Raw genomic sequence first — 14330 nt, 5'->3', positions numbered from 1 at the left:
ACATATCTTTCACCCGTGAGTCATTCATTGGGGTTTCACATATCTTTCACCCGTGAGTCATTCATGCAAAAACAAGAACGGCTCAGCCGCGAAGTGGTAGGCCACACAAGCTCACAGAACGGCATTGCAGAGTGCTGAAGCGCATATCATGTAAAAAATGGTATGTCCTCGGTTGCAACACTCACTACCGAGTTCCAAACTGCCTCTGGAAGCAACGTCGGCACAAGGGCTGTTCGTCGGGAGCTTCACGAAATGGGTTTCCATGGCCAAGCAGCCTAGACTAAAATCACCATGCGCAATGCCAAGCGTCAGCTGGAGTGGTGTAAAGCTTGCGACCATTGGACTCTGGAGCAGTGGAGACACATTCTCTGGTGTGATGAATCACGCTTCACCATCTAGCAGTCAGAAGGACGAATCTGGGTTTGGCGGATGCCGGAAGACCTGCCCCAATGCAGGGGGCCAACTGTAATGTTTGGGGGAGGACGAATAATAGTCTGGGGCTGTTTTTTATGGTTCAGGCCCCTTAGTTCCAGTGAAGGGAAATCTTAATGCTACAGGAATACAATGACATTCTAGACAATTCTGTGCTTCCAACTTTGTGGCAACAGCTTGGGGAAGGCCCTTTCCTGTTTCAGCATGACAATGCCCCCGTGCACAAAGCGAGGTCCATAAAGAAATGATTTGTCGAGGTCGGTGTGGACTTGACTGGCCTGTACAGAGCCTTGACCTCAACCCCATCGAACACCTTCGGAATGAATTGGACTGCCGACTGCGAGCCAGGCCCAATCGCCCAACATAAGTGCCCGACCTCACTAATGCTCTTGTGGCTGGGATGGAAGCAAGTCCCTGCAGCAATGTTCCAACATCTAGTGGAATCTCTTCCCAGAAGAGTGGAGGCTGTCATATCAGCAAAGAGAGGACCAACTCCATATTAATGCCCATGATTTTGTAATGAGATGTTCGACGAGCAGGTGTCCACGTAGTTTTGGCCATGTAGTGTAATTATCACCTGGATTCACCTGGTCAGTCTGTCATGGAAAGAGCAGGTGTCTCTAATGGTCAGTCTGTCATGGAAAGAGCAGGTGTCTCTAATGGTCAGTCTGTCATGGAAAGAGCAGGTGTCTCTAATGGTCAGTCTGTCATGGAAAGAGCAGGTGTCTCTAATGGTCAGTCTGTCATGGAAAGAGCAGGTGTCTCTAATGGTCAGTCTGTCATGGAAAGAGCAGGTGTCTCTAATGGTCAGTCTGTCATGGAAAGAGCAGGTGTCTCTAATGGTCAGTCTGTCATGGAAAGAGCAGGTGTCTCTAATGGTCAGTCTGTCATGGAAAGAGCAGGTGTCTCTAATGGTCAGTCTGTCATGGAAAGAGCAGGTGTCTCTAATGGTCAGTCTGTCATGGAAAGAGCAGGTGTCTCTAATGGTCAGTCTGTCATGGAAAGAGCAGGTGTCTCTAATGGTCAGTCTGTCATGGAAAGAGCAGGTGTCTCTAATGTTTTGTACACTTGGATGTACAATCATTTAGGTGCAGTAGTTATCAGTTTTGAGCAGATTGATGAAGTGATTGTTCATTGTATTGTTAACAAATTACAATAAAATTGTATCAAAAGTAAGTGAATACTGCATTTTAAAAAGCAGATTCTTATATTGATTCTTATACATGTATCTAAATTGGAAGAGTGATTTGGTGCAGCGAACAAGTTTGTTTGTTGTTCTCAGTCAATTGAAAGTGTGCTTAGAGTTTTGAAAAATGTGTCATTTTGATGGTCTGTTTAGATTTCTTTGCTTAGAGTTGCGAAAATATGCCACATGCTTGTGAAAATGGCACCAAAGTGATTTTTTAAAAACTAGATGGAGATAATACCCGAATAAATCTGCCAGTCACAATTTGCTTGAATTATGTAACGTATGTGTGTGTATTTGTTTCTGCTTAACTTTGTTTGTGTTTCTGGATATATGCTTACGCGGGGGGGGGGGGGGTGTATGTCTGTTCCAGTAAGTGCTGCAGTGGATTAGTCACCTGGTTTATTTAAGGCAGAGAGAGGGTGCAGACACATCAGTGCATAACTGCCTAGTTGTACATAGAGTACATAGTTAATGAGAGACTGGGTTGCTTAGTCAGTTAGTCAGTGTGTATGACTTAGGTCCTAAGTCATTCAGTCAGCATGCAGAGCAACATCTACAGGCAGCAGAATGAGCACTTTGAAGTCTTTACTACTGTCCTCTCTCCACAAGGTGAGTAGCACAGTAGCAAGTTACTGCTTACATCAATATGCATATATACATAGAGATATAGATATGTGTGTGTGTATATATATATATGTATGTGGGTATCTGCAGTGGGCTAGATGGGAGAAGCTTGGCAAGGAAATACACCCTTCTGAAAAAAAGATGCTGCAATTACTGCATCCAAAGTACCACAGTTGACTGTAGTTACTGCACTGTTACTGCAGTTTCAAAACAGCCATCTTCTTTTGAAAGTGCGGTGCTTAATTTGTGTGTGTGCAACACATTATTAGCACATTATTGTAATTATTAGCACATTATTGTAATTATTAAGATTCATGATATTGACTTTTCAATGATGATTAAAATTCCATTCCATTTGATTTGTAGTGTATACTGCAGTTGTTAATTTTGCATACTGTATGGTCCTGGGTATTGATGGCAGACTGAAATACATCTAGAATCATGTTGTTCTTTTTTCCACCAACTTTTCCTTCCCTGATGCTTTGCTATAGTTCTTTGTGATGGGAGCTATTTTTTTGCTGATTTATCTCTCCTTGTTTACCAGTTCACCGGGGACGATGCCAATTCAGACAGGCAGAGGCTGACCAGGCAAGTTATTTTCCTGTTGATGCTCACTCTTAGATCCTCAATATTTATTAACTATGTTGAATGAAAATATACTTGGATGAATTCAACTTGTCGATACAATTGGTAGATTTGCTCCGCAATTCACCCTCATATCCCCTGGATTCTGTTCATGCAAGCATGAGACATCTAATGTAGATTGTTTTTGTGTCTCCTGCTACACTTGTCTGTAGAGACAATTGCATTAGTTAGTTCAAATTAGATGCTGTCTGTTATGTCATTCATTACCATGAGACTAAAGAGAACAGATCATGGAGAACAGCAGGTGATTGGGTTTCTTTTTAACTGTGAGCCAGGTAATCCATAGAGTTTTAGCCAGCCACCTAATCCTCTTCATTCATTCAGGCATAGACTCAATGTGAATGAGCTGCAGTAAAGGAATGGAACAATGAATTGGACATGTCATGATATATCATATAAACTTACTGCAGAGACAAGCATATACTGTGACAGACATATGGAACACCGCTGCATGTGCTCAAATACTGCATCTGTCTTGTTACATATCAAATGTATTGAAGTTGCATTTCTCGATTAATCCACTAGATGGTGGTAAAGCGCAGCTACAAGCCCCACTGGCCAGATGAGCTGGCGCTGACCCGGGGGGAGTTCATCCTGGTTCTGTGTAAAGATGATCAGGCCCGGTGGTTTGGGCGGCTGCAAAACGGACAGCAGGGATACTTCCCGGCCTCGCATGTTGTGGAGCTGAGCCACCAGGTTAGTGGCTAGTGGAAATTGTCTTATGCTAGGCAAAAGCAACATTCCGTCTCTGAGTGTGTAACAAGGCTCTATTTCTACTCTATTCTATTTATAGTCATCAATCAAGACTTTAATTAGTTAAAACAATCGTGTTGTTGCTTGGCTGGAACAAAAGCCTGCATACACACCTCGTATGCCCTTGCACTGCTCGCAGATATAAGATTGCCCACCCCTACTATAAAGAATAGCTCTGCTGATTTACAGAAAAGTATGTCTGGTTAGAATAGCATACCTGAGTTTTTGACAGGACAGAGGGATAGCAATACAGAACGGTCCCAGCAGTAATCCCACCCTGTCATTGACACACCTCTGTTTGTGTTGTTAGGACGATGAGCCAGCTAAAGACGTCCACCGCTTAGCGAGACGGGGTTCAGCTCCGGCCACGTATGCAGGTGGTACTGGGTGAGAGCAGCGCGCCCAAAACACACACACAGATACACACTCAGAAAGACACAAACACACACTATCCTCAACCATACCCCCCTCCACAAGTGCGTCTACACAACTCATACACACACCCCAGCAGCTGCTCCCCACACACACACACCCCTCACTGCCTCCACCTCCTCCAGTTCCCCTCCGCCCAGCGCACCCTGAACAGGTGGCCCCTCTCATCCCTCATTAGTTGACAAAGCACACAGATCCCCCCCCCCCCCCCCCCCACCCCCCCACCCCTCCCTCCCTGATCAATTCCCACTCACTGCACTGCTGCTCCCTCACACAGTGGGGGCTCACAGTCACAGACCTGTGTTCAGGGGAGTAGATGAGGGCTCCCTCTTTCCCTCAAAAAATATTGTGTTTCATAATGTCAAACAGTGGAACAGAACTGTCTGTATAATCTGACTGAAGTGCCCTCAGTGAACGTGGAAATGTAAACAGTAGTTGGATGTTGTTTTAGAGATGATCCAAGATTATACATCTTAGTTGTGCCGTGTGACTTAGGCCCCTCCTAATGTGTGTAGAGGTGAACGTAGCTCCTTGAGCTGCAACAGCCTGCACACACACACACACACACACACACACACACACACACACACACACACACACACACACACACACACACACACACACACCAGAGCGAGCCCCCTGAACAGCCCTGCGCTTGTCTTGTCTGCGCTGAGCGCTGGAATTTGGGTCAGCGGGAATAAACATGTCCTTTGTGTTTGTTGTGTCTTCTTTGTTCTCCAGCGCACTCAGGCTGCAGGCCCTCCGCAGAGCCAGCAGAGCAGCGGCAGCAGGGGGGCCAGAGGGGGCCGAGGGGGAGAGAGAGGGCCCCATCCTGATACTGAAGTCCCAGATCTCTCTCCCTAACAGGCTGCCCCAGCCCCTGCCCCAACCCCAGCCACAGGCACACAGCTCCCCAAGCTTCCTCCACAGGATCCTATCCAAGCACCGTCGGAGGAGTGATTGTCATGGGTCCAGCAACACGGGCTACATGGCCGACTAAGATGCTACGATGGACGGTGGTGTGTGGGGAGAGAAACAGGCACAAGAGGGGAATGGAGGGAGGAGAGAGGAGGAGATTGGGTATAGCGAAAAGTGACTACATTTTGTGCCCACCCCCAATGGGGCCAGGTAGGGTTGCCATAGTTACATCACTAATGCTAGTCTATGACTGAACTGCTGGCTGCATCATTGGAGAGCTGGAGTGAGGGTAACTACTTCCCTGCCTCCTCTGTAAAGTGTTTAAGAAATATCAATGGTGTACCGTATATACATTTTCCGGGATTAAGATGTGACATTAAGCAAGTCGTAAATTGAAGGGTTGAATAGGGGGATCAGATTTATGACTATATTTTATGAAGCTAACTGTGTTTACTTCAGCCAAATAATGTTCCATGAGTCTGCTTGAGCTTTCTGTTCCATGAGTCTGCTTGAGCTTTCTGTTCCATGAGTCTGCTTGAGCTTTCTGTTCCATGAGTCTGCTTGAGCTTTCTGTTCCATGAGTCTGCTTGAGCTTTCTGTTCCATGAGTCTGCTTGAGCTTTCTGTTCCATGAGTCTGCTTGAGCTTTCTGTTCCATGAGTCTGCTTGAGCTTTCTGTTCCATGAGTCTGCTTGAGCTTTCTGTTCCATGAGTCTGCTTGAGCTTTCTGTTCCATGAGTCTGCTTGAGCTTTCTGTTCCATGAGTCTGCCTGAGCTTTCTGTTCCATGAGTCTGCTTGAGCTTTCTGTTCCATGAGTCTGCTTGAGCTTTCTGTTCCATGAGTCTGCTTGAGCTTTCTGTTCCATGAGTCTGCCTGAGCTTTCTGTTCCATGAGTCTGCTTGAGCTTTCTGTTCCATGAGTCTGCCTGAGCTTTCTGTTCCATGAGTCTGCTTGAGCTTTCTGTTCCATGAGTCTGCTTGAGCTTTCTGTTCCATGAGTCTGCTTGAGCTTTCTGTTCCATGAGTCTGCCTGAGCTTTCTGTTCCATGAGTCTGCTTGAGCTTTCTGTTCCATGAGTCTGCTTGAGCTTTCTGTTCCATGAGTCTGCTTGAGCTTTCTGTTCCATGAGTCTGCTTGAGCTTTCTGTTCCATGAGTCTGCCTGAGCTTTCTGTTCCATGAGTCTGCTTGAGCTTTCTGTTCCATGAGTCTGCTTGAGCTTTCTGTTCCATGAGTCTGCTTGAGCTTTCTGTTCCATGAGTCTGCCTGAGCTTTCTGTTCCATGAGTCTGCTTGAGCTTTCTGTTCCATGAGTCTGCCTGAGCTTTCTGTTCCATGAGTCTGCTTGAGCTTTCTGTTCCATGAGTCTGCTTGAGCTTTCTGTTCCATGAGTCTGCTTGAGCTTTCTGTTCCATGAGTCTGCCTGAGCTTTCTGTTCCATGAGTCTGCTTGAGCTTTCTGTTCCATGAGTCTGCTTGAGCTTTCTGTTCCATGAGTCTGCCTGAGCTTTCTGTTCCATGAGTCTGCTTGAGCTTTCTGTTCCATGAGTCTGCTTGAGCTTTCTGTTCCATGAGTCTGCTTGAGCTTTCTGTTCCATGAGTCTGCTTGAGCTTTCTGTTCCATGAGTCTGCTTGAGCTTTCTGTTCCATGAGTCTGCCTGAGCTTTCTGTTCCATGAGTCTGCTTGAGCTTTCTGTTCCATGAGTCTGCTTGAGCTTTCTGTTCCATGAGTCTGCTTGAGCTTTCTGTTCCATGAGTCTGCTTGAGCTTTCTGTTCCATGAGTCTGCTTGAGCTTTCTGTTCCATGAGTCTGCTTGAGCTTTCTGTTCCATGAGTCTGCTTGAGCTTTCTGTTCCATGAGTCTGCTTGAGCTTTCTGTTCCATGAGTCTGCTTGAGCTTTCTGTTCCATGAGTCTGCTTGAGCTTTCTGTTCCATGAGTCTGCCTGAGCTTTCTGTTCCATGTTGTCATCCATATTAGGCTGTATTCTCTGCAACTACGACGTTCCAGAGCAGCACTAAATCATTGATAAATTTCCTTTTGACTATAAATTGTTCAATTTAATTTGTGTTAAACCCAACATCAGCCAAGAATGTATTTTTCATAAAAAATTATCAAACCCGTACTTGCGGCTGATATCCCTTAATTCTAGTTAGTAACATATTCCACTACAGCATGTACCACGGCAAGAGTCTTCCATTCAACGGAGCTGAAAAAAGCCCTGCGAAGTGAGAGGATGTGTGATTGAGGCGTGTTGAAAGGCACTGCCAAAGGAAATGGCATCATTATTGTGAAGGTTGCCCAGGCAATGGTAAAACAGCTCTCTCTCTCTGGGCTCCACACAGTCTTCAGTGGTACCTCCCAGCATGGCCACGACTGGAGTATGCTGTAGAATGTATCCTTTGAAAGGGCAACGCTGTGGAATGTATCCTTTGGAAGAACTAAAGCTCCAACTCTCTAATCCTAATCCTAACCTTGACCTCTATTAGATTTAGACACCACATCCACCAGCCCAGTGATGTGTCCATTGATAAACTTAGATCAGATCTATTCTAACAAGGACCATATCCCCGCCTGATATGTGAGATTATGGCACTAGCAAGCAGTAATGCGAACTACGGGGAATGCTGGTTAAAAAGGTAAGCGTTTAAAAAAAACACCAAAGCCAAAAGCCGTCCTGTAATTGATGACTAGTTGCATGGTCAGTCTGAACCTCCTGTGTTGTTGAGATGGAAGCAGAAATAGTGTCTGAACAGTTTTCCAACATCTTGGTGTTCCCTCGCACATCTTCCTGATTTCTTAGTATGTGATATAGGATGTTTGATGCTGGAGGCCTGGCCGCCACAGCCATCTGCTGAGAAAGGCTTAGCGCCTCTGAGAGTGGAGCAGCTTTCCCCCTCTGACTGGCCTCTCCTCTCTCTACTCTCCTTCATCCATTCATTCATTCAATCAGTGCTTTAATTATCTCTAATCCAGGGTCAAACTCTGCCTCTCTCTAACTCCTGGAATAAAGCCTTGCTATGTGGATTATTGTGGTTGACATCCAGTGGGGACAGTGACAGCTACACACAGAGTGACAGAGGCCCTACTCTCATAGAGGCTAGAGGCCCAGAGGGCTGGTGTGTGTGTAGAGGGGGGGTGTTCACCTGCCTGACACCTGTTCTTTCCCCTCCTCACCTGTGGAGCAGCAGATGCTATGCAGGAGAGTGCTGAGCCCTGCCCCACCCCCAGTGAACACAGTCTGTACCCCTCATACACTGTCTTCCATGCCCATTCAACCAGGAAACCTTGATAAAACACACACACACACACACACACTCACACACACACACCTCAGATACACCCAGAAAGAAACGCAAACCACACAGACCAACTCAGTCCAATGTATTGTATCACCCCTCATTGTGAATCTGTTGTTTGTTGCTAAAAGTGTAGTCAGGCAGCAGGCTCCTCTAGTATACCAGTTAGGTACCGCTGTTCATTAGTGAGCCTGTTTAACCTCACAGCACTAACATACACAGGGGAACTGGAGACCTAGGACCTATTTACAGCAGAAAGGGACCAAAACACACACACACACAATTTGGTTTTCCCGCCTAAAGTGTCTCATCCCCTCAGTGGTGCTGTGTGTTCAGCAGGACACCAACAGGGTGCCTGCCAGATGACTGCCCTGTCAGTGCTATAATGGCTGCCATCTGCTGTCTGGCATACACAAAGGCTGGCAGTGGCAGTATGTGTGTGTGTGTGTGTGTGTGTGTGTGTGTGTGTGGGGGGGGGGGATACAGGAGGGGGAGGGACCCTCTCTGAAGAGCACTATTCACACAGCAAAGTTTGAGCACTGTACAACATAATGACTTGAAACAGTATATATATTTGAAGTAAAACATACTTGTCTAAAATCACTAAATGCTTTACCCATTGATTGATGTGCTACAGTACTACGAAATAGATTCCTGTCAATACACCGTATAGTACACGCGTCTGTATAGTACACATGTCTGTACTGATACCCAACAGGTGCATGTGTGGCCAAGCTGAGTCAATAAGGAGTGCCCTGTGCAGGACCAAAACAATACACTCAGTAAACACAAGGCTTTACAGGCTGATGCCAACAACCAATTAAGAGGCAGTAAGCCTTTGACATGTCTCAAGCCAGTCCAGACCATCTGAAAGCAACAATAGCTCAAGTCCTGCCCAGACAAGAAACAGATTGATCTAGTGGATATTTGCGTGTGCGTTTGTCTGTACTGTTGATGCTGCCCCAGCAGAAGGCAAGTCGCCAGGCCTTGTGCCCCTCCTCTTGGGGGCAATTGAGTGAATGGGTCTGTAAAAGCAACAGGCCCTGGGGACAATAGCGCCCGGGGGCATTAAGTCACGGGTGACTGGGCGTCTTTAGGGCCAGCAGCTGACCCTGTGGAGAGGCCTCTTGTCCTGCCGGAGGGGGACTCGTGTCACAGACCCCAGGCCAAGCTGACAGCACACTGCCACACACACACGGAAGGGGGATTGTGTCCATGGTGAACCCAGGCCAAGCTGACACACACCACAGGCAACATATACACAGATACTGTTAATCTACTGCCATAAGGACCTGACAGGACTGGACAGGGAACAGAAGAGTCCTTCCACTGGAGGGAACAGGGATAGAAGAAGGTATTTGGATGAGGTTTAACGTGAATAAGACTGCAGTGTTAAAGAGAGGTGCACTAAGATCATACCATCATATTGCTGTTACACATAACACAATGACAAAGAACCACAAACGCAATGCAATAACATTTTATTATTATTACATATTATAGTACATGGTTACAATGGCAGTTGGCGGGAATTCTATGGTACCTGGTTATGATTTCAGCAGAAAATACAGTAAACTTTGAAAATGACATAATGGAAGTGTTACGTCTGTGATTATTGTAGTTGTAATAAAAACACGATCACTGAAAAGTTCAACGTATTGCTTATTGTTCATGCATGATTATGACAACAACTGCTACTATAAATATACTCAATTCCCTTATAACCTAGGGTTAGATGTCCAAGTGTTACGTATAAACATGTTACAAACAAAACATACTGAAGTCAAACCAACCGACAGAACAGAGAACAACCATATATCCATATTTACTGTAGCTGTTAGATGTCGGAAAATAAGAACGTTCAGAAAGTGTGGTTCTGTGGAGTTCAGAGAGGGTGAACATACATGATCTTTCCACTTGATCTCTCCTGAGGAGATTCCCTTCTTATTCTCAAACACACTTAATGCTGGATCCCCATTATAATCTAGATTCTAAACAGCTGGAAGACAGTCGGAACAAATGACACCCACCATCACCACAGGGACCATAGATACTGTGCTGCATCCCTATTATAGAGGCAACCAATCAGAGCCATAGAAGACCGCATTGTCACATAAAGACGTAAAAGCTTCATCTTTCATTGTATGTTGAATATCTTGTGTTGTACTTGTAATTATTACTTATAAACAATGGATTTTAAACAGCTCTGTCTTTACATCTGTATGTCAGTGTTTAATAGTCACATGTCGTGACACATTCATCCAATGGCACTAGATTTAAATAAATGAAACAAACAAAACACACAACAAACAAATGAACAAAACACTTAAACGATGAGAAAAGTGCAATTTGTCTATTAGAGGTTGGAGACGGAATCCTGCTACTACCTATGGAGAATACAAAGAGACTCTGATTCCAGGGGAAACTGTTCTACCAATATCAACAACTCGGTGATGTCACTATACAATGGTCATTAACTCAATCGGATAGTTAAAACAATGACTGAATGAAAGAGATTAGTGGTAGTGCATGTTCGCTTGTTATGTCTAATTCGTAGAAATGAGTTGAAAGGTAGCCCAATCCTTTTTCTGATAGAAAGAAAATATCATTATTTGATCATTTATTTTTCAATTTTTTTGAAATAAATAAATTAGTAAACATTGAATAAATAGAACCTCAACTAAAATGCTTGCTTTAGCACACTGATGACATGAGCGCTATGTGTCTGTACCAAACATGACAACTGGATTCTGATCTAGGTTCAGTGTGGTAGAACTGACCTTATAGGTCAAAGGGTTTCAGAAGGGTTTTAGACTGTCAGCAAAGGTACATTTCTCAATGGAAACTTTGTGTTCAATTTACACTTATATTAATATCTACGTTTTAGAGAACAGATAATAAATAAAATAAGATAAAAACAAACAAATGAACAAAAAAGGTACCCTTCCATTTTGAGTTTCTTCGCAGTTTCAAGCTATGAAATACATTCAACAAAAGTCTCAATTTGAGACTGCTAAAGGGAAGTATGGCCTTGGAATGGAAACTTCATTGTACTATCCAGTTACCTCCTCAACACTGACCGTTTCTCTGCAGCCAACCCCTACTCAGTAGTGCAATACTGACAGCTCTCTCTCTCTCCTCTCTTTCTCTCTCAAGACTTCATAACAACAGGTTTAGCAGTACAGGGTAGTTCTACAAACAAGCTGAATATACATATACATGTAATGTTACATCATAAAATGTATTTTTTCATTTTTGTTTAAACAATATATTAACAATATGAAACTCATAAGCAGTCACTGCTACAGTAGTAATACAACAACTATTTCTACAGCTTGCTACTTACTGTATGTGCAGGTTGTTCAGTTTTAACACATTATAAACTAGTGCAGGAAATTGAGTATTGTACAACCCTGTTACATGGCTAGGAGGTCAACGGCTGGTGGTATTCAAAAGACAAACAAAGCAATTTATGACAACCGGGCAGTGTGACCCAGAAAAATGACAGTCTTACCTTTTCTGTAAAGTATTCTGTGGTACACTTGAGTGTTCAGTTACCGATCTTATAAATACACAAATGTCTAAATGATTTGAGTAGATCTACACCAGATTGTCTAAGTATGTTAAGAGTCATTATGAGAAGGAGCGTGGACAGATGTAGTGTGTGAGGACGTAGGTCTCAGAGCACAAGCGCCCTCGAGGTGCAGCCGGTGGACGTGTAGGTGCTACTCAGGTACTGCCGGGCCTGCTCTGTCATAATCCGCTGGTCCTCCGTCTTCCCATAAACCACTGCTTCCCACTGGTTGTTGACCTGCAGGAGAAGAAGAGAGGACTTTTCTCTCCCGCATCTCAACGCATTAGTCCATCCCCTTCTCACAACCAAGACCTTGATGCTCAATTAAAAAATGTTCACTGAAAAGTTGGCAGGGGACCAGCTGTACCTAATTTACTGTCCAATTTGGAGGGACCTTTCCCCTCTCCCTATCATTATATATATATCGCCTGAGGAGAAATAATGTCAAGTTAGTATTTACTTAAATGTTGTTGTTTTTTTAAAGTTGTTTTTTCTCTACATACACCAGATAGGGGCAGTGAAATGTGTTGTTTTATAATGAAATGTGTTGCTTTGTTTTTTAAAGGGTAGTTAGGAGTTACACCAAAGAGAGGTGTCTGTGTGTACCTGTCCAGGTGAATCGTGGTGGGAAATTCTGACCGAGGGGGGATTCTTCCTCTTGCGGGGGCTGGGAAGGTGGCGCCGGGGGCCACAGGACCCCTCCTTCCCAGACGAGGGGGGGCAGGGGCGCTCCTCTCTGTCTCTCTCCGGGAGTGGGGTCATCAATAAGGAGCTGGTTAACAAACTCTCCTCTGGGACCTGGAGGGGGGCAAGGACGGGTAGACATTGATTAGTTGGTTGGTTCATTGGTTGACTGATGAATTGATTGATTAGTTGGTTGGTTGACTGATTAGTCTGATTGATTATATCCCAGAACCCACCAGTGCATTATTGAGCTGGTCCTGGTATAGCTGGACGTTAAGACAGTCTTTCCCCCAGGAGTCCAGTACCAGGGACTTACGCACCTTCCTGGCTGGGCCATCCACCTGGGAGGGTCAGGGACAAGGTTGTGGTTAGACTGGATACCAAGTCAAACAGAGGTCATGAAAAGTTTAGTTGTACATGGTTATATGAACACCTACATCATGTTTCCATGTCCTGAAGTCTGGTTGTGGTTCTCTGGTGAAGATGTCTGATCCTATCTCCTGCTTCAGCACCTCCCTGATATCTTCCTCCAGAAAGGCCAGGGGCTGGGGCTGAGATAGACACACACACACACATAACACACATTAATATGAGCACAGTAACAAAGTACACACACTCATAAGAACACACAGTGAATTATAAATACACACAGCTAGACCAACTTCACACTTACCACCATCTTTAGCGGCCCATGCATCTTCTCCTGGGCGGCCAGGGCGTTCTTAAATGGAGTAGGAGTTCTGGGAGTCGGAACCATTATGGTCTTATGAATCTTAGGGGTCCTGAAACTGAGTGAGACAAAGAGAGATATTCTTACAACACCTGCCAAAATGATGAGATCAATACATCAAACAGACACACAGAATGAATCAAATGTGAAAATATGAAGGAACCTGTAACTCGCTTACCCCATGTTCTCTTTCTGGTGTTTGGGCGTGGTCTCTTTCTGGAAGGGTGTGTTGAGGAGATAGTTCTGGCCACAGACCGGGGTAGAGGTCAGAGCAGGGTTGTCCAGGCTCAGATGCTCTCCTCCTGATGTGTTGAAGAACTGGAGGACAACATGATCACAACAGTTAGAGAGGGGAGATAAGAAAGGGGGACTATAAAGAGAAGCTATACTGCCAGAGACAGATGCGTTGCACCATCATGCCCTAGCTTGAGCACATTTCTAGCATCTTGCCTGGGAGAGGGTGAAAGGCCGTGCTTTTGTGGGGGTGTTCTTGGGCGAGTTGATGCTGGGTGACTCTAAGAAGGACGCACGGCTCCCATCAGGGGACTGGTCCACCCTCTCTGTCCTCTTCCTCCTCCCCAGGGACGGCAGGCCTGGTCTGGGCACGTTGTTCGGGGTGTGGACTTTCCGCTGACTCATGGGGGCACAGTGCTTTGTTGAGATGTCGTTGGAGGGGTCAATGGTATACCTCATCCCCTCTGTGGTCCTCCCCTGGGGTACGTAGCTCCCCTGTGTTTGTTTCGGGGGGGTCGTCGCCTCAGACACGTCAAAGCTGGCCGCCTCGCTCCATGTCATAGGGTCCTGTAGAGCCAGACACATCTACAATGGATTTTCAATACATTCATGCTCTGGGTCTGGTATATATAAACACACACAGCCATATACTGTACACACACATCTACACCGGGCCCTGCTCCACAAGGGGGAAAAAAGAGGGCTTAGCCCCATCAGTTGAAACTTGTGCCATCTCAGTTTTAGTTTTGTCTCTATATAAAAATTATTGAGTGACAGGTTGGTGAAAAATCTGTATCTCCGCTGTGCTGTGTCAGCAAAATG

General features: G+C 45.2%; 1 protein-coding gene and 1 long non-coding RNA gene across 5 annotated transcripts in view; one reads left to right on the top strand and one right to left on the bottom strand.

The window, feature by feature from the left end:
• Positions 1 to 3419: 3419 nt before the first annotated feature.
• LOC116376348 (uncharacterized) lies at positions 3420 to 10826 on the top strand. The gene is made up of 3 exons (XR_004211758.1): positions 3420 to 3586; positions 3954 to 4030; positions 4817 to 10826. It is a non-coding gene; the product is annotated as an uncharacterized LOC116376348 (long non-coding RNA).
• LOC109899274 (myb-related protein A) overlaps positions 9751 to 14330 on the bottom strand; it is a 27789-nt gene continuing 23209 nt past the window's right edge. For 2 of the 4 annotated variants that reach the window (XM_031836310.1, XM_031836312.1), the window contains 7 exons: positions 13725 to 14093; positions 13453 to 13592; positions 13218 to 13332; positions 12982 to 13095; positions 12781 to 12885; positions 12467 to 12658; positions 9751 to 12097 (listed from right to left, as the gene is read on the bottom strand). In XM_031836310.1, the coding sequence (XP_031692170.1) occupies positions 11966 to 12097; positions 12467 to 12658; positions 12781 to 12885; positions 12982 to 13095; positions 13218 to 13332; positions 13453 to 13592; positions 13725 to 14093 (1167 nt within the window). In that variant the 3' untranslated portion in view covers positions 9751 to 11965. The other 2 variants (XM_031836311.1, XM_031836314.1) reach the window with 2 other exon arrangements.

The sequence above is a fragment of the Oncorhynchus kisutch genome, linkage group LG11 (assembly GCF_002021735.2).
Source record: "Oncorhynchus kisutch isolate 150728-3 linkage group LG11, Okis_V2, whole genome shotgun sequence".
In the NCBI taxonomy this organism is placed as follows: domain Eukaryota; kingdom Metazoa; phylum Chordata; class Actinopteri; order Salmoniformes; family Salmonidae; genus Oncorhynchus; species Oncorhynchus kisutch.
Note: the sequence above shows the minus strand (reverse complement) of the source record. Positions and strands in the feature narration are given on the sequence as shown.